The sequence below is a fragment of the Microtus pennsylvanicus genome, chromosome 9, assembly GCF_037038515.1.
Source record: "Microtus pennsylvanicus isolate mMicPen1 chromosome 9, mMicPen1.hap1, whole genome shotgun sequence".
In the NCBI taxonomy this organism is placed as follows: domain Eukaryota; kingdom Metazoa; phylum Chordata; class Mammalia; order Rodentia; family Cricetidae; genus Microtus; species Microtus pennsylvanicus.
Genome location: NC_134587.1, coordinates 18,163,529 through 18,183,936, shown reverse-complemented (window position 1 = coordinate 18,183,936; position 20,408 = coordinate 18,163,529). Strand labels below are relative to the sequence as shown.

The window sequence follows — 20,408 nt, the reverse complement described above, 5'->3', positions numbered from 1 at the left end:
AAATCTTTTTCATGAAGGCCACCCACCACAAACACGGGGTAAGAGTCTAGAATGTTATCCTGAGAGTTTCTAATGACTATAAGCAGGTAGCCAAGTGTTCCACATAGACGAACTGTGCACTAAGGTAAAGCTACTAAGAGCTTAAGACCCGTCAATTCTGAACTGTGTGTAACTGGACAAGTGACTCAGTTTCTCTGGTCTCAGAGTTATTTCTGTAAAAGGTGAATAGTAGGATCCGTAGTCTATGGAATTATTTTAACCTTTATTCAATGCATAAAATTCACCTAAAGTGATTCTTAGCTTCACTAAATCATCAGTGTGGCTCATATTTTAGTAAGATCCCTCTGAAGACAACATGAGAAATGGATCGCAGAGTGGAGAAAGCTATACTCCCGTGTTTCCCGAAGTGGATCATGCAGACCTCCATGAGAGGACTCGACAGCAAATGGAGACGGTAATAGTACCGTGAGATATTTGTTGACCAGTGGTTTATAAAGAAGAGATAAAATTATAAGGATTTCCTGGCGTCTAATTCACATTGCACTGTGAATGGTACACCAGAGCACTCCATACTATGCCTGCTACTCCCATGCAGCGCAACTGTCCAAGGATTCGCTCAGCAGCTGGCTGCAGCAGACCTGGTGCCTATGTATAACAAACAACCAGACAGACAACAGAGCACACACAACCCCTTCGAATTGAGCAGAAGCAAACTGCTCCGACTAGTCTACACCGTGCCTTGAAACTGACCTGCTCTCAAGCCATTTAGGAATAAAACCAACCAAGCAGTCCTCTCCCAAGCCACCAGTAAAGACTGTGTCTTTTTGCACCAGTGATCACAGGTGTAGAGCTGGAGGGTGTTGTACCAAGATATGATCAGACCACTTTTATCTTTGGGACATTTTAGTTTCACATGAGACAAGAATGAAATGAGGTTGCAGACTGTGGTGGTGGTGGTGGGGACTACTGTTTTAGAAGGGTTACTTTACTATCAGATACAATGGATCAAGCATAATCTCCAGAAAGTCAGAAAGTATGGGGTTCAGAAACAAATTAGATCTGTGAAAGGCAATGAATTTTAGGATCTCTGATGTTATAATATCCTGCTGAATAAAGCATGGAGAAGTCGAGATAAGAGAAAGAAAGTGACAATGAATCCCAGGCAACACACTCCTTGGAAATCTTTCCTGTTGCTTGAATTACATACACACAAACTATATTTCTATTTCTGTACTTAAAACCACCATCTGCAGCTCTACTATACAATCCAAGAATTAGGAGAGCCGAATATATTATGCGCACAAAGCTTATGTAAAGCTATTCTAATAGTTATTTCATATGACTAAAATTTTAACTAAGCTGCATTGCTTCCTTAAGACGTCATTACAGTGCGCAAGTAACAAAGTGTGGTTAAAAGTATATATTAGTAGTTATTAAAGCTGAAAAATGTAGGAAGAGTTATAATTGATATTAAATGTCCTAAGATCTCTCTATACTTTTTTACTTGTTTGTAAGCAACTTCTTAGAAATATCTATGGTTTAGAAATTGCAAAAGAACATTAGTTGCTATATCCTAGTACAACGCATACAGTTGCTCTATCCTCGTACAACACATCCAATTGCTCTCAGAGCTGAGACCCCTTGTGCAATCTTTGTACCTGTGATTAGCCTGTCGCCTAAACTAGAGCTAAAACCCGGGGTAACCCTTCACTCCTAATTTCAGAACAGCACCTTTTAGGTCTTTCTGCATCACTGTCGGGAAAGCAAGACTCAATAAACCAAAGCCACTTCCAGCATTAGTGGAAGTGAAACTCTGAGCAGAGCAGGCAAGGACTCTCCTCAGTAACTGTCCACCCCCCAGCTATTGAAAAGTAACACGAAGACAAGAAAGGTAACTGTATACTATACCGATTGAACAGTAAAATTCCAACTGCATTTGGGTCTGGAAATTTAATGACAATGTCATAATAAGGCTGCCTGGTTACTAATTCTCCTACATTTCAGAACCTTCTCTCCTTTTGAATAAAGGTGTTATTTGTTCATGAGTTTACTCTGGTTTTCTAGGTTTTTGAAGTTGCTTGATAACTTGAGTTACACATGTAAATATAGATGAAGGGTTTTAGGATTCCAACAGGCTATTTCTATTATGTGACACACCAAAAAAAAAAAAAAAAAAAAAAACTCAAGTAAGCAAGTAAATTAAGTCACAGCCAATTATTCCCATCACCTGCAAACCACAAATAAGAAAATCATTTTCTAGTTCAGTCACTACTCCTCTCAAGGTATTTTTTTAAAACACTTTTTTTAAACAGTATTAAAATACATGCCCACCCTTATATAAGTCTCCGTGTAATTATAGTTTTATATAATTAGAGTTTCATGTCAAAAGATTTACAGCTTTATCACCTCAAGCAACATTCAGAGCTGCCAAGAATGATTTATGCAATAATGACTTAAACTGTAAAATAGAATTCTCAAAGGAAGGGCTGTCAAGTGCTTCTACTTCAGATAAGTGGGTTTTTAAGAATTGATTTTCTGGTAAATAGCAAACTTTGTTCTACCTAGAACAGTCCTATACAGAGCAAGATAGGAAGTATTGTGTCTCAGTTGGCTATGCAGCTCACGACATTTCCACTGGGACTCATTGCATATGCCCCTGGCTCCCACTGCTCAGGAAACCAGTGGGTCCCTTCAGGAAACAAGCTTTCATAAATAATATTTTAATCCTGAGATTAGTTTTGCTGTTCCATCAAGAATAAATTGTAAATGTAGAATATATCAACTATTCCTAACTTTCTCACTGTGTTCATTACATAACTTACATATTTCATTGAACTGCTGAATAAATTAAAAGTAAAGGAAGCATTTACTAAATAAGATCAGGAATTAAGAAGCATATCCTCAAAGTAAATGACCTCCTCTAAAAGGACTTAAGGAAACTTTAAGAAACAAACCAATGAAAATGTTTCTATTTTTTTCTTTCTGTCTCTCTGCTTTTATGAATACAAAGTGGCTTGCAGCAGGTCAATAAAAGGTGAGACTATCAAAGCATTTGAAGCTCATAAGCCTTGACTGATTTTATAGCTGTCATGTGAATACGACAGTAAACACTCAAGATTCTATTCAATGCACCTGAATTAACATCAAAGCTAACCACTAGTTTATTGCAACCAAAGTAGGTAAACATATCTGTATCTTAACAGTATCCAAGGGGATTTCATTTAATAAGTTTTCCTTGAAATGTAGAAAAACTGAGTTCATCTATTCATTTCCTCTACCAGCTAAAGTTAAATAGACAGTGTCTTTGCTAATACTAAAGATACCCTACTCCTTCAAAGTGTGTTGCACCTGAAAAAATCAACTGAGACAATTTTCACCAAGACTGACATCTCTATAGTTAAACTGGCTTCCAAACAAAGAATCGTATGAAATTGTTTTTAAAATTCGGATAGCTAAGTAAACCACCCAGGCATAGGTTTGCAATGGTCAATGCACTGACATCTTTACTAGAGGTTTTGTAACCAACAGGTTTGTGCTTAAATATAAAATTCCTTTTGAGAAGTGTTCTGAGCTCATTTTATGATTATAGCCAATGAATTGATAAGGGTGCAAAACTTCCACATTTTATTTACACCATAATAGGTACAATTCCTACTTAAAACCATTCTTAAAAAATGCACTCATTTTTTAATTGGTTTAGCCAGAGCAGTACTTGAAGTTTTTAAGCTGGAAAAAATGTCTTAAACAGCCTTGAAAATGTATCAACCAATGATGGACCACATTGCCTTGAAAAACCACAACACAGACCATGTCAACTGTATCCTTTATAGTCAGAGAAGAAACAGCACTGAACTTTTTACACTTTCAAAAAAATTGAGTTTCTTGGCATCATATAGACGAAAGAGGTAAGTTGCAGTGTTTCATGAAAGTCTCAATACAGAAATATTTCTAGACAATGGAACTATTGGACTATTAATAATACATGAAGCTACTGATCAAAAAGGCAGAGAAAATGGGAAGGATTGAAAAAACAAGCTCTGTGCTGTTTGATAATCATATATTTGCGTTCATTCCAGAGCAATACAAACCTGTTTTTCCAGTAATACCTGGTTCCAAATACCCCACTCAAGTTTAACTTCATACAATGAAAAAAACCCAATAATTAAGAATTGCACATTTTGCAAGCATGACACATTTCATTTTAAGAAAATAAGAGAAAGAATCATACCTTTCTTTTGATATTCTTTTCTTCATAGTTTCCAAAGGAGTCACACTATGGTGTAGACTAAAGCATGGCATACATTTGCCAAACATAAGAGTTTTCTAAAACACTGAGAAGATTCTTCTCAGAATCATTATGTTTTGTACATACAACAGAGAGAAACAGATGATGCCATATGGGCAGAAACTGCAGCATACTTGTTTCCTACAGGTGTTTTACTAAATGAGTAAATGCCATTAAGTGTGCAACCTATGCATCTGTATTTCCCTTAAAGAGATTATATGAGTATACAGTAATCTATTTGTATTCAGTTATCTATATCTATATCCATAATATGAACACACACATAGTTTTCAAAGGAGTCACACTATGGTGTAGACTATAGTATAGCATACAGAGAGAGAGAGATACTGAGAGAGACGAAGGGAAAGAGAGCTACAGTATAAATGTATGTACATGGCTCCCAGGACAAGACTATAAGAAGGCAGTGTATCTTTAAAGTTGAAATAATGGCCTTAACTTTGAAGTGCTAGCTTTCTATGGTGGACGAGTGAATGCTAATAACCCTGCAAGCTCACAGATTCTTTTTCGTATTTCTTACAGCAAGTAATGTCTTCTATATGTCTTATTTCATAACATATGTATGAACCCAAGTTTTGTGACTCAGTGGAAGGAGTTACTATAAATTCTGCTTAATCTTCTCTAAGAACAAAGAAAAGAGACAAGAAGTTCCATCCATCCACACTGAAAAAGCCAAGAAACATTCATAACTGTACCAATCTTCAATGTACATTAAACAGCTTCCAAGAAGACCTAGTGGAATATGTTCAAATGTAGGCAAATAAAATGTGTTTCTCTCATTCTAGGCACAGAAAACAGTGGATTTCAAATCTGTACATCATTCCTTTAAAAGGTGTCAGGACTGACTGATGACATTCTTGCCCTTGGTGACATTAAGTTACTGCACATCTACAGAGTTCAAACAACGTTCCCTTACATGAAGAAGAATCTTTTTCCTACTGGTCCAATAATAAGAACATCCCTATTTCTTGCATACTAAGGTTTTACATTAAAAAATTCATCTACAATTAATTACATGGTGTTTCTCTGCATATGAACTTTGAGTAATAGAAATTTCATTTCAAGGGAATCAAATATAAGAAACTTTAATCAGGCCCACTTTACCATTTTTATGATAGTAGGTGACCTCCACTTTCCTCTCCTCTGACCCCAGCAACGCCTGGGCAATCTGGGCAATGTCATGCCTCTTGGTCTCAGGCCCATGGAGGAAGTCGCAGGTGCATGGCTTCTGCATGACATCTGGCCTGGAGAACCCAGTCATCTCGCAGAAGCCGTCATTGCAGTAGATGATGGCACAGTTCTGCACTCTGGCATTTGCAATGATAAATTTTTTATCTGCAATAAGAAGAGGGTAGGACATCTTTTAGACATCTTCCACAGGGTTCACACAAACACGAAAACAATTAGTTGCATAATAAGGGTCTGGAAAGCAGTTGTTTCCCCCAGATGCTAACTATCTAGACCCTTCCCAAGAATTAAAAATCACACACACACATACACCTCTAGTACTTTATGTGTGAGATCAGTGACAATAAGTAATTAAGGAATTAAGAAAATTATTTTATAATTTCAAGAACAGAAATGTCCAATTTGTCTAGTTCTCAAGCTCTGTGAAAACCAGGGGTCCTATTTGACAGGCAGAAATGCAGCTTGCCAATAGATAATTCCAGAATGCTACTTACCTGTATGGTAAAATTTTTCCAAGTCAGAAAATTGAAACATCCTGTAACTGTCATGTTTCTTACATCAACTTTGACTGAATCTTAGAATGCAACTTTCTCAAAGCATTTATTATTCTTGGATTTGTTTTTTTTTCTTGATTTTTGTAAGGAAGGCATATATGTTTGCAATTTTTACACAGGCTTGTGTTTTTAAGACAATTATCTTTAGCAATGAAATGATTTCACATTTATTAACAATAAATTATGTAAAGCTTTACACTTTCATAATTCAATTGCAAAGGATAAAAACTACACACATGCTTTAAGCATGATGATAACACATTAAAAAAACTTTTTTCTATGTAACAAAGTAGAATTTTGTGTGATAGTAGATATTTTAATACCAATTCCATTAAGTGTGCTAGCAAACTGTTTGCTATTTTTGGAAAGAATATGAAGCAGGATAGAGAAGTTAATGTTGTACACAGACACCATATCTTCACATCGTTAAATGCAGTCCTGCAAAATTTGTGAAGGTATGCAAAATAAATGCACACTGAGGGAGATTTAGGGCAGAATATAAAACTACAACTATAGGATTTTAAATTACTAGATTTATGTAAAATAATTAATTCCTCGTGGTTTGCTTACATGCCTACATTAAATTTATCTACATTCAGTCTCTGTGGGGTTACGGACTGCCCTTTGATTTTTAAATTTCCAGAAAGCATGTCTAGGGGAGCAACACAGAGACACAATTACGGTTTTTGAGTAGTGAGCGTCTTGCACCCAAAACCAGACCACCACTCTCCAAATTATTCTTTGACGTCTATTTTCAGCTTCCGTACAAAGTTCAGTTTTAAGAGCCAACTGACATCTAGCAAGCATCTTTGACATTCCACAGCCCAGCAGTTTACCAAGATAAAACAGTTTGCATAGCCATTTACATCGCTACTACCATTTACATGTCCTTGTTCTGAGCCTATGGTCGGCTCTGCTCCTGACTTTAAAAAGTCTGCCACAGAAAGGGAGCTTCATAACGCAAGCCCATGCTATACCAGCACGTTCCCTTTAAGGTTGTGGACTAGTAGGGCATGAAGTAGCAAGGCAGATAATGGAGCAGTGGGAGAGGAGGATCAAATTGCCTGGTACAATGGAGTCCATAATCTAAAATGTAAATCCAAATTAATATTAGAGAGAGAACACTCCCGCTGCCATCCGAACTGCCTGACTGGCTTTCCCAGCCTCTAACTTGACAGTCTAGAGTTGCCCATCTCTCTAGGTTGGAAGCGACGGACGCCAAGTGCTCTACCAAAGCCAAAAGCGAGATACAGAAGAGAACAAACGAACTTACTCTGTCCTTCAAATTTCCGTATGATGGTCCCCAGGAAGGTGTTTTGAGGTGCCACATGCCCCCTGCGAACAGGCATGTTGCCCGGGTCTTAGCCGAGCGCTCCGAGCTCGGAGTTCTCCCGGGATGTCTCCCGGGCTAGAGCCCAGGCCGGCGCGCAAGCCGCTCTTTGTGGCAGCGCATCTTCTTTGGAGAGCAGAAATCTCTTCCCATTAGCACCACTTCGAGACACCCGCGTTCCCCGCCGGAGTCCAATCCATCCCGCTCACCTTCTGGAGGGGGCCTCGCACCGGCCTGACGCGGGTGAGAGGCTTGGGGGCGGGGAGGGGAGGAGGCGGGGTGCGGGAGGCGGCGGGGGAGGGCCGAGGAACGCGGGGGGCGGGCTGGGCCGGGGGGGGGGGCGGGGAGTCACAAGGGCAATCGATCTGTTTCTCTTCTCCCAAACAGCGCCAATTTCCCAGTGCAAATGGGCTTAACCTGGCTGTTGCCCAGAGCCCCAAGGATTGCTGGTGGGCGGGTGTGGGGTGGGGTAGAAGACTTGTGCGCCTTTTGCAGGAAGGGGGAAAGGAAAAGAAAAGGAGGCAGGGTGGGGGTTGACGTTTCTGTCCCCGCCCTCTCCCCCTACACACACACACACATACACACACACACACACACACACACACACACACACAGCGTTATCCTGGGAGCTTGGGCGCCGCCACAGCTCGGGTTACTCAAGCGTGCCTTAAGCGGAAGGCAGCCAAGAAATCTCCAAAACTCAGTGATAAAACAGCTACTCTGGGAAGGTGATCTCCACCGTCCCTAGCCATAGGGCTCCAACCTTAAGAGCCCTGCACCGAGATAGTTAACACACCCTCAGCTGCAAAGAAAAGACAGGTGGGAAGCCAGCCCTTCAATGAGTGTATTAAAGCTCCGCTGGCGCTCAGGATGTTGAAGATCTAAGATGCGCCACCTAAGAGTGCAGGTGCAATTTCAGGGTCCAGATCCCCTGAGCACCTGAAGGGTGGGCCCTGAATGAAGCCCGGGCTATCCAGCTTGAACTAAGCTTCTGAAAGATTGAAGGCTGTCAGCACCCAGCACAGCTCAGCATGCCGGGTTTCCCCGAGGAAGTCCCTCAGGAGTTGCAACGTTTGGGCGGGTGACTGGGTCTCCAGGGACTAGAGGTTGTCAGGAGGAAGATAAGGGCAAAGATTGTGTAAACAAATGGTTCAAAACAAGGCAAGAGTTTGGAATGGTTGAGGCTGGGCTCCAGGGAGAAGGAACAAAAGGTGGGTGGGGCTAAGAGTTTGCAGCCTTGAAGTGACCTCCCTTGCTACTTACCTTCTGAACATACTAGCCAATTCCTCTGGCTTTCTCCCCGTTTCTAAAGGAGCGCTTGCATAAGACAGGAAGAGATTCAAAGGGCAACATTGAGACCTCTTGATTCTTGTTTCTCAGAGTCTTCAAATTTGGGAATCTCCTGGTTTACACATACTTCGGTTCAAATCCTACCGAAGTCTTAAGGCAAGCTGTGCTAGGAAAAACATATTTTAGAAGTTGTCCTTTCCATGTTTCTTTTTCTCCCCTCCTGCTTCTTTCCCTTCATTGATGCTGTCATCTTTAATAGCCATATCCACACTCCTTTCTGTGTTTGCCACCATTTCATTCTACAGGAGAGAGCATAGACAAATCTGTTGTTTCTATCATATTCTATGGACAATAAAGGTGGATAGACTTATATCAGAACATGTAGCTGCTTGCTAGAAGGCCTCTGAAAGGTTAGGGTGCAGCCCATTGTCCTGCTCTGTCTGAGTCAACGAGGTTCGTATTTTGTTAGTTACAGCTCAAATCTGAAGAAAATAACGAGAGTGGAACTATGTGTCAAGAAGCAAGGTTAGTTTAGGAAGATATTTTGTAAGAAATGGGAGCCAAACATAACACTTTATATGTTCCATAAAACATACACACCCCCAAATCCAAATAAAAACAAGAACCCGCGAATTTTTAATTATTTCATATGACAGTATTGAAAACAAATCAAAAGGAAGGCAGCATCTGAAAATGTTGAATTGTCTAATTAACTAGCTTGATTGTCCTTGAATCTGTAGAATTGCCTCCCTTATAATATTGAGGATATATCCTTTCCCAATGCTTGGTTTATTTTATCTACTTTTACTTTGTAAGTAGATTATTCTGTCATTCTCTTCCCTAGCTGCAGCTGGGCCTGAAACAGGAATTCCACTTCCAGAGGCGGAATGTGTGGAGCTCTCCGTGGTGCTGACTTGGATTCTGCGGTTAGCGAATGGTTACTGAGGAAGTCAACCAATGGCAGTGGAATTTCAAACTCAGTCAAGTGGTTGTTAAGTCACATAGCCCGATCGTAGTCACCAAATGCCTAGAAAAACACACGTTACTATTTTTGACACATTTCTTAAACACCCCCCCTTTTTACTTAGCTTTTTAAGTAAATTCAAGTTCACATTTCTCCTCAAATCAAGGACTCCAGGGAAAGAAGACTAACCTACAAATTGTGCAGATTGTAAGTTTCCCATATAAAGTTTCATTGCCTATAAGGTTTCATGACACAATAATACAAGAGTAAGTTGTAACAAAGCAGCATGGTTCGCTAATAAATTTTGAATGACTTTTAAACTCAGCAAATGAATACCACTTTAAGGTAGTAAAATCCCCAGTATGTTTTGAAACATAAATGTTTATCTACTAAAAAAAAAAGAATCGACATGCAGAAGTTTGCTGTGCAATGCTTCTCTTCATGACTGTGCCATTGACTTTCACGGGCTATTGAATTTGGAAACCCTCTAACTCCACTTTCTTCAAGAAACAAAAAAGGAATCCTCTTCACCAGATATAGCTACAATTCTCAAAATGGTATTTTTAGATTAACTAATAAATACATTATAAATTTCCATAGCCGTGTAATATATAAGGTTTATATATTATATTACATGCAATGTAATATGTAAGATTATAGGTTTCACAATTTTCCAGCCATATTTAAATAAGATCAGTTCCATTGACGAGTCTATGCACAATCATATAACATTCCACAGCCTATGTATTGTAATTGGCTGATTTGAACAAAAGATTAAAGGCATTCTGTTTCTAAATTACCCCGGTAATTGTGTTCATGCATTATATATTGCCACAGTGGAAGTAAGTACATTAATCTATACTCACCCAATAATAGAATAAAACCAAAGGGTGACAACTAGGTTTCTTGCAGGCTGGAAAATTATCTACTTTCATCTCCATTCTTTATAAATCTAACTTCAGACATTATGTGTTTTCTTTCTAATAAACATTTTGAATTTTTGGAGTTGTAAATTCAAATAATGAAAATTAGCTTAAACTGGGCTCTCAAAATACCATGAAATGTACAACTTGACACTCAGTCACCTAATTATGAACAAAGATACAGAATAGGTTCATATATCTTTTAAAGCCTATAGTTATTCACATTGCCTTGAAACTAAGTTACTAAGAATTTAAATATGTAAATATTTTGACAATACCTACCACATTCACATAATAAACAATATGTTTTTACACACACACATATATATATATGCATCTGTGTGGTGTTGCTCAGTGATAAAGCATACTTGCTCAGCATGCATGGCAATCTAGGTTCAATTCCTAGCACACTTTTTTTTTAAAAGAAATCAGACTTTTCTTAATAACAAACATTAGAAAAATTTTAAGCATCATGTAGGCAGGGGATGTTTGGTTCCCAGCTGCCCAGACTAAAATAATCACATGGAAACTGTATTAATTAAAACACTGCTTGGCCTATTAGCTCAGGCTTCTTATTAACTAACTCTTACATTTTACATTAAGCCATTTCTATTAATCTATGTGTCAACACGTGGCTGTGGCCTATCAGTAAGGTTTCCTCTGGTGTCTGTCTCCTGTGGTGGCTACATGGCATCTCTGACTCTGCCTTCTTTTCTCCCCTATCACTACTTGGAATTCCTTCCTTGCTCTATTCTGTGCTGCCATAGGTCCAAAACAGATTCTTTATTAACCAATAGTAATTAAACATATTCACAGCATACATAGGGGAATCACACATCAGCATCATACATGGCTTCTCCAGTCTTTATGTGATATTCTTATGCTGAGAAAAACTGGCAACTCTGTGAGCAACTAAGTGGTATTACTTCAGCATTTTTTTTTACTGTTTTTGAAGTGATATAGAATGTAATTTGATGAGATTTATGTAAAGTAATTTTGTACAATTTAGCAAATCTCTGCTATTGATCTGATGACCACAATGTACCATTGTAATAATTATCTTAATGTGGCCTTCTGTGGAGATACGGTAGAGTCTTTTACTAACTGGGTCACATCTAACTAAAGAAACAACTGACTTTACAGTTATGAGTTGGGCAGATTTTGCCTTGCATTATCCTCTGTGACTTAGAATCTCCAAAGAGGCATGAATGTTGACAACATCTACTAACACAATAATATGTTTGTACAGATTGGAGTAGAGAGAAAAGACTAGGATCTAACATTACACTATTTCATTATAGTGGAATTCGGGGCTGGGAGATGGTTCATTGCTGAAGTGCTTTCTGCACACCAGGATCATCTGAGTTCTCATGACCAGGCTTGGAATTCCCATCTCCCACAGAGATGTCAGGTATTGTGGCTTGTCTGTAACATCAATGTTTGGAAAATGGGGAGAGGTGAATTCCAGAATTTTAGCCAGGCAATCTAGTTGAAACAATGTGTTCAAGATTCAGTGAGAAATCCTGTCCTATAAAATAAGGTGGAAGCTACCTAATCACAATAGAAATTCTTTGAAAATCTAAGGAACAGAGTGATATTGGTAAATACCCAACATTGATCTCTGACCATCCCCACTCATGTATATACATCCCATACACAAAAAACCCACTAAAACACAACAGAGAATGTTTAAGATATATTTTCCTGTCTTATTTCACAAATCAGTGTAACAATTCCTGATTTACAGATAGTGTGAAAGGTAAGTAAAAGAGATATGCAAGTATTTAGCATAAAATCTGGTAGGTTGTGAATTATTTTTCTCATTGCTGACATATTAAGCTGACTATAGTAACAAGCTTGGTTCTGTGAGGACTGAGGTGCCTATCTCTTTCCTATCAGTTATGACCATGATCACAGATAACAACCTGTTCAAATGAGGCAAAGATCCATCAATAACAGAAACAAGAAGTGATGACAACAGATATCACGAAATAACTGAACTTTATAGCATAAAAAACACCCCAAATATGAGAAAAGTAGAAGATTATAGCAATATTCTAGCTTAATATTTGGCAGCAGACAGTAGTAAGTTGTTTACAATATGATTTTTTCATTTAAGAAATAATTCAGTAGTCAGATAAAATTGAGAAACATTCTACATATCGCCTTTTTGAAGTCTGAACTATTTCACTCAATATTTGTAGACATTAAAATTATTTTAGTTTGCCTATTAGTTCTTCTGTTGTTTATATTATTTGATAATAGTCCCTACTTTTAATTTGACTCCAGCCATTTTGAAAAATTTAACTAGGAAATGAATCTTGCTTTACAAATAAGTGCTCTATAGATATATTTTGAGGTGATAGAGCAGGACTTATTAAATTTGCCTTTTATATTGAATCAAGAATTCCAATTTATGTCTAACCGATTTTATAGCATGTTTGACTACTTCAGGAAAAATAATGGGGTGACTAGATGTTCTCTTTGTGGGAGAGATTGAGGAGCCTTTGGGGAAAACAGTGAACCAAAGTATAAGAGCTTAAAATTTGATTTAATCATGAATTTCATTATTTTAGGGGAAGTCATAAATGTTTCCGACTCTTATATGAAGGGTACATAAAGTAGTAAAGTAATTTAAATATTTTCCTATTATAGCTTTATACTGACATTATAGCATTTCCACACAGATTTAGAACACCTTTATAGAAATCCAAAATATTTAAACATCAAAATAATTTTGAAGAATAATTGATATAAAATACAAAATGCACATATTAAAGGTGCAGCTAAATAGTTTTAAGGAATGTTTTTTCTTTTTTTTTAATTTTTCGAGACAGGGTTTCTCTGTAGCTTTTGGTTCCTGTCCTGGAACTAGCTCTTGTAGACCAGGCTGGCCTCAAACTCACAGAGATCCGCCTGCCTCTGCCTCTCGAGTGCTGGGATTAAAGGCGTGCACCACCACCGCCCGGCTTGTTTTTTCTTGTATATAATTAGAATATTTCTATTGTATTAGTTTTTCATACAACATCCCAGAAGACCCTTAGTTTTATTCATTTCTCCCCATATTCTACCCTTGCTCTACTGTCCCTCCTCATCCCCATTTGATCCTCATATTCCAATACACCTCCAGTCCATCCATAACTATCTATTCTATTTGCTCTTTCTAGGGGAGATCCAGCCTTTCCCCTCCCCATTTCCTTACTCTATACCTAACCTCTGTGGTTCTCTGTGTTGTAGCTTGCTTACCAATGGCTTAAAAGATAATATCCACGTGTAAGTTAATATATACCATATTTATCTTTCTGGGTCTGGTTTACCTCACTCAGGAAATTTTTTTTTATTTTTCATTCATTTGTTTAGCTTCATACTTACTTGCAAATTTCATGACTTCCATTTTTTCAATGTCTGAGAAATATTAGACTATGTAAATGTAACACATTTTCTTTATCCATTCATCTGTTGACAGACATTTAGTTTTTTTTCAATTTCTGGCTATTATTAATGAAGCAGCAATAAGCATGGTTGAGATAACATCTCTGTACTAGGATGAAGTATCCTTAGGGTATATGCTCAAGAGAAGTATAGCTGGTAGATGGAACTGAGGATGACCAATTCCCATCTTTCTGAGGAATCACCACACTGATTTCCTTAAAGGTTATACAAGTTTGTACTGTCACTATCAATGGAAGACTGTCACCTTTACTCCACATCCTCAATAGCATGGACTGTCATTTGTTTTATTGATCTTAGTCATTCAATTTGTTGCGAGATGTCATATTTACCATTACAGTTTTTAACATTAAAATGAAAGAATTCATATTAAAACATATAAAGGGAAAAGGTGTGGGGGAGGTTTAGAAATAGCATAGATAGTCTTCCAGATATGTCTACTGAAATAGCTCACTCAAAAATTGGCTTAGTGTTCTTACAAATTATTTTACCAGATGAAGTGTAGTAAAAGGGCCACTTGTTTGTTTCCCAGCCACCTGGCAGCTCAGACCCAAAATAACCACACAGAAATGGTATTAATTAAAACACTGTCTGGCCTATTAGCTCTAGCTTCTTATTAGCTATCTCTCACATATGAATTTAACCCATCTCCATTAATCTGTGTATTAACACGAGGTTGTTGCTTCCCTGGTAAAGTTCCAGTGTCTGTCTCCGGCAGGGCTACAAGACTTCACTTTGACTCTGCCTCCTTTCTCCCAGAATTCAGTTTAGTTTTTCTTACCTAGCTCTGCTCTACCCTATCACAGGCCCAAAACAGCTTCTTTATTAACCAATGGTAATCACAGCATACAGAAGGGAATCCCAAATTACCTCCCCTTTTCTGTTTAAATGAAAAGGAAGGTTTTAATTTTAACATAGTAAAATTACATATAACAAAACAGTTATCAAGTAAGAATTATAGTTACAATATTTAAATCTACTTTATCTTTTATCATAACTAAGAAAACTATAACTATCCATTCTTCAACTCCATCAAAGACTCCAGAAGGATATAATATTATCTAAGTAAAGAGGAAGTGCATTGTAAGCAACTACCAAAACTCTAGAATTGCCAGAGACATCTCGTTGCCTGTACAGTCATTCAAAGTTCTTCTGTAATGCTGGAGCATTAATATTCAGCCTACAGGCCCATAGTATCCACCAGACTTTTCCACAAAGCAGGAAATTTCAAAAGCTGGTCTGCCTACATTGGCAGTTTGTCAGTCACTTTCTTTTTTGTCTGCAGAATGTCTGGCAGACTCTTTCATGAAGCAGGAACCTCCAAAGAACATCTCACCTTTAGACAAGTTCAGCAGTTATTTCTCTGTGGGCCCTACATGTCCAGTTCATTCAGCATAACTTCAAGCAGTCCAGGCAAGAGCAGTTTCTTGCCCAAATAGCTAGCAAACTCCATAATGAGCCTCTTCAAGGCCCATTATCTTCTTGATTGGAGGTAGATTGGTGCTGCCAGGAGCAGATGTATCTCGTTGTCATGAAAAGTTACTAAAACATTTTAAATGCCATATTCTGTAGTCTTTGAAAGATCTGAAGAATATCTATCGATCTGAAATTTATCTCTGTACATCTAGAAAATCTAACATGACTAAAAGCTTGACTATTATAGATGACTATTAACCTATATTTCTTAATTATACATTGCATTTTAAGTGAGCTGCACAAACATAATACCTTAGTCAAGAGCAGAAATACATATAATAAAATTGACCTTAAATTTGTATCAATTGACCAAGATCCATACCAATGCAAATCTCTATATCAATGAAAACCTATAAAAACCATACCACTTAACCTGATATTTAACATTCAAGGCTTTAGAGTATAGGTATATAGCACCTGTGTGACTGATTTCAGTTACTGGGACTCCTCCTTTCAGATGTCAAACTGACAAAGAATGGACCAAGGCATTAGGCATACATAAAACCATTATTAGGAAGGATACACCAAGAACAAATCCCAATACCTTAGCAAAAGGCCATTGGGGAAAAAATTTAGGGTTTGCTAAATTCAGTCATGTGGTCAGTTGTTTTTGCTGTTTCTAAGACTATTTAGAGTAATTTAAATTAATAGAGTGTCTGTGTGTGTGTGTGTGTGTGTGTGTGTGTAATGGTTTGTCAAAAAGTATGGAGTAGTTTCATTACTAGAAATAGTTATCTTTAAAATATATATGCATACTGTATATGTATACTGAGGTCATAACAATACATAGGGTGCCATTATGACTCTCCACCTGACTTTTTAAGGACAGGATCTCTCTTTCGTCAAACCAAAATATCACTGGTTTGACTTGGTCTGTCAGTGCTCACCTTGGAGTTTAGGCACGTATGTCTACGCTTTGCCATTTTGCTTTTATGTGGATGTGAACTGTTTAAACCCAGGTCCACTTGCTTTCACATCAAGTATTCTTACTCACTGATATTTTTATCCCAAACCAAGAATAATTTTTAAAACAATGAGAAAAGCAAACTATTATCAATGCTTGTGGTATCTTCTAGTATAGTGTGGCACAGTTGGGTAGGGGCTTGTTTTCTCTACACTTTTAAGTGGTCTCTGAAGGTGTTGATGGAGGCTATAAATAAAATATTATAAATAAGTTTTATTCTTTCAGCCTGTACCTCATTCTCCATGCCCTCTGTATGATTTACTAAGAAGTTTCAAATTATTCTTTTCTCCTTTTAGACACACATTCAGCATCTTGGCGACCATGTGTTATTTATTTCAGGATGCCTAATACTGTGCATGCCATCTGTCATCTACTGGTGGCCAATAAGTGTTGTTATGAGAAAGAAGAAAGCAAAACATACAGGATGAACATATGAATGGACAGAGAGGAAAGAGAAGGGAAGGGCCAATGGAAGAAATGCAGTTGGAACAGGTGAGGCAGAGGAAGAAAATAGAAAAGGAAATAGTTGGAAAAAGAGATAAATAAAAGTGGGTAGCAAGAGAGGAAAGAGCAAAGAAAGGAGTAAAAGAGAACAGGAATGGTGAGGATAAAAGAAAAGCAAAAGAAAATAAAGAAGAAATAATGGAAAGAAAATAGATGTTTTTCATGCACCAGTATGAATTTCTAAGCACCACACTAGCCATTTTCCTATGTAGAGTGTTAAATAAAATTGATGTGTGCTTGATATTCTGTGTTTATAAATTATTTACTACAAATAGTATCCATTTTGATGACAACATAAAGAATTATAAACATGCATGCAAAGTATCATGCTCATAGGCAGTGCAAAATCAATTTTATACTGAAATTAAGTGTAACTGTATACTCACAATTAACCAGCTTCCCTTGACTGTAAATCAAAGATGGTCATATTTCAAGTGGTCATACCATTAAAAGCCAGGGCTCATATATGCATTGTGTATGAGTTAGTATTTGTTCTTATGGCCATTTCCTCTTTACAGTTTTCTGTGCTGGCTTCGAAGGGAACTTCCGGCTCATAGAGAGAGGCAGGTGAGCGCATGAGAACTCTTTCATCTGAGCTCAGTTTTGCAGCTGAGAAGATTGAGATGGAGAGAAGATTTGCTTTAGGTCATAAAATGAGTTCAGTTCAGTTCACTTTGCAGCCTTGTAACTAATATGTGAGTCCCATTCTCTTCTGCACTGCTGAAACATACTCCTTCTCCCAAATCTGTTAAATTTCTAAATTTGATAGCTAATTTGAATGTTTCTTTTTAACAAACACTGCATATCTCAGCCATACTTCGCATTCAGGCACATTGCAGCAAAGCTCTGCAGTGCTTTGGATCTTGAGATGCTTTCTGATACTTTAGCCTAATGTGGCCGTGTTCAATCTTTTCTAAGACAAATTTCCATTTCTCTGTCTCTAATTGATCCTAACTCAACATTCTATATCACCTTGAACAAAATGTAATTATGAAACTGTATCAGACTAATATTTCCTTTCCAACCTTCTGTGTTAAATTCCTTTGTTCAATGCTGTTAATATATTTTATGTGGGGAGTTTAACTAAATAACGAAAGTGCAGTGGCTGCCCTCTATTGAATTAGTCATTGACATTGTTAGCCTAGAATAGACCGACACTGGAAATGATTCTCATTTTATCCATACATTCTTCAAGTTATAGAAGATTTAATTTCTTACCACTTTTAATCTAAATTGTTATTTCACAGTTTTATGTCACAGAGCAGCAAATAGCATGGGGTCATTTTCTTGCCCATTGGGTTCTCACTGTCATTTCTCATTTTATCAACTGTAATTTAAAGAATGAATTCAACTCAGAAACTCCTGTTACAAATCTTTTCACTTTTGTTTGATGGTATTTTTTTTTCATGCATTCTCACAGATACAAGTTTTTCCTTTAAGGTACTACTTAAGTCATTTGTGAAAGAACGCATTTAATGGCCCATGGGATGTTTCAGTAGGTAAAGATCCTTGCCTCCTAGCCTGAGAAATTCAGCTCAATTCAGATGACCCACATGGTAGAAGGAAAGAACCATTTCCAGCCAGCCTTATTCTTGAGTTCCACACACACACTGTGGCATTCAGGCACTGCTCACGCCAACCCACGGCAAATAAATGCATACTAAAAAGAAGGAAGAATGGGTACCAAAAAGTAATATTTTAAGGGAAAAGGCCTTGGACAACATGCTACTTGCCTGTTTGTTTCAATGATGATCATTCCACTTAATTGTAGAAATTAGTATTTTCACAGAATTCCCTGATATCAGAATTAAGGAATGTAACATTGGCTTTCCTTTGAGAGCTCAAGTGCTCTCATTGACTGGAGCACTGACAAATTAACAAAGAGTAGAGGAAGAAAATTCTTCTCCTGCGTGTGATTGCAAGTGTGCCCTGGTTGAAAGCAGCAGAAATCTCCTTATTGCCGAACTTGACTCAGAACCTGTCAGTCCTGACTCAGAAGCCTGCTCGTCTTCTGCTATAAAAGTCTTTATCATCAGTCATAACTCAGCCCAAACCTTTGCCATTGTGAGGTTCAGAGTTGTTTGATCTACAGCTTTCCACTTTTCTCATGTTTGTTTCTTCCTGGTGACAAAATTACTCTAGTCTATACAGGCTTCAGATAGCATGTCTGGTACAGGAAATCACCACAAAAGAAAAATCGAACCCATTTTAAAAATAAATAAAAATAAAAGGAAGAATGATATACTTGTTGAATCATCTGTCTTCATTTTTCTGTAAAACCAGGCAAATCACCTTCACATCGCAGAACTTCCCAACAGCATTCCCCCCTGATATTAGATCAGAACTCTGCATTGTAGTCAATCTCAACTGTGAAGTTAATACATAGGTATTTTAGCACATTTTATTTCATATTGGGAATTCTATGCTGAAGTTTTTCAGTCTCTGCGAAAGGTTCCACGAACATATTTGCATGTATAACTAATGATATATCTTCATTCTCTACATTATCTTAAGCAATTTCCAGACCAAAAAATTCCTGACAGAAACATTTGTATACAACTTAGGGGCTCAACTAATATGAGATAACATCATAACCTGAGACCAAACAAGCAATTTCTTGGAGGACATTTTATATTCCTAATATCCTCCAAATCATGTTGCACGCCAATCTCTATCCCCAACAGGACTTTTCATTTTGTCTTTCTCCATTTTATCAGAAAGCTATAATGATTCTCTAACAAAACCCAATGTAATAAATGAATCATCTGGTGATTTCTCGTAAAGATACCCAGTTGAAATTACTGATAGCTTCACTGTTCCCTTAGCTATTTCATGATCTAAATATGAATGCATATCTTCTATGATTGTCTAATCAGAAACATAATGATACATTTGCAGTAATCTAAAAGTCTAAATGTTTCAACCATTTGGAAGTATTTATACACTTTCATTGTTAATCTGTGTGGTTTTAAGCATTGACTTTTTCAGTGAATACTGATAAAATTAAAACTATAGGACATTGGCCTCTTCCTACAGAAAGTCTTAGCAAGAGTACAAATAGGTGATATATCACTGTAACTTCGGTTCATGTAGGTTAGAAATTTTACAAATCTATGTTATTTTAACACATAGGCTTCTTACATTTGTCTCTTTACCTTTCTGATATGTTTAGAGGAATCATACCTCTTAACTACAGTACCTGGGAGAGAGTCATTCATAAAAGTATAGAAATTATTCAAGGGTCACATTTCTGCTTTAAGACATTCGGCAGTCATTTATTTCAAAATATGAAGAAGGGTCTAAGTCACTGATTCATTATATCTTCTCAAGTGTGTGAAGCAAGTAGCCATTAAAATAGAGCAGTAATTGAAATGCATGCTACGTGTCAACTGATGTCTTAACATCTTTATAGTTAGGAACATACGTCTAAGACAAACACATTCTTGCAGTTTCCATGACTGA

At 37.4% G+C, this 20,408-nt stretch overlaps 1 protein-coding gene and 1 long non-coding RNA gene across 5 annotated transcripts in view; one reads left to right on the top strand and one right to left on the bottom strand.

Moving 5' to 3' along the window:
- The window catches only part of Kcnh7 (potassium voltage-gated channel subfamily H member 7), a 418,450-nt gene extending 410,821 nt beyond the window's left edge, over nt 1-7,629 (bottom strand). For all 3 annotated transcript variants that reach the window (XM_075985029.1, XM_075985032.1, XM_075985030.1), the window contains exons 1-2: nt 7,319-7,629; nt 5,408-5,638 (exon numbers count right to left, since the gene is read on the bottom strand). In XM_075985029.1, coding sequence (XP_075841144.1) covers nt 5,408-5,638; nt 7,319-7,394 — 307 coding nt within the window. In that variant the 5' untranslated portion in view covers nt 7,395-7,629. The remainder of the gene's footprint in view (nt 1-5,407; nt 5,639-7,318) is intronic.
- LOC142857219 (uncharacterized) lies at nt 7,431-19,156 on the top strand. Of its 2 annotated transcripts, XR_012911786.1 has the most exons (5): nt 7,499-7,618; nt 9,510-9,836; nt 11,854-11,963; nt 16,739-16,934; nt 17,465-19,154. It is a non-coding gene; the product is annotated as an uncharacterized LOC142857219 (long non-coding RNA). The 2 variants fall into 2 exon arrangements; XR_012911785.1 differs by lacking the exon at nt 16,739-16,934 and having other exon boundaries at nt 7,431-7,618; nt 17,465-19,156.
- The last annotated feature ends 1,252 nt before the right edge of the window (nt 19,157-20,408 follow it).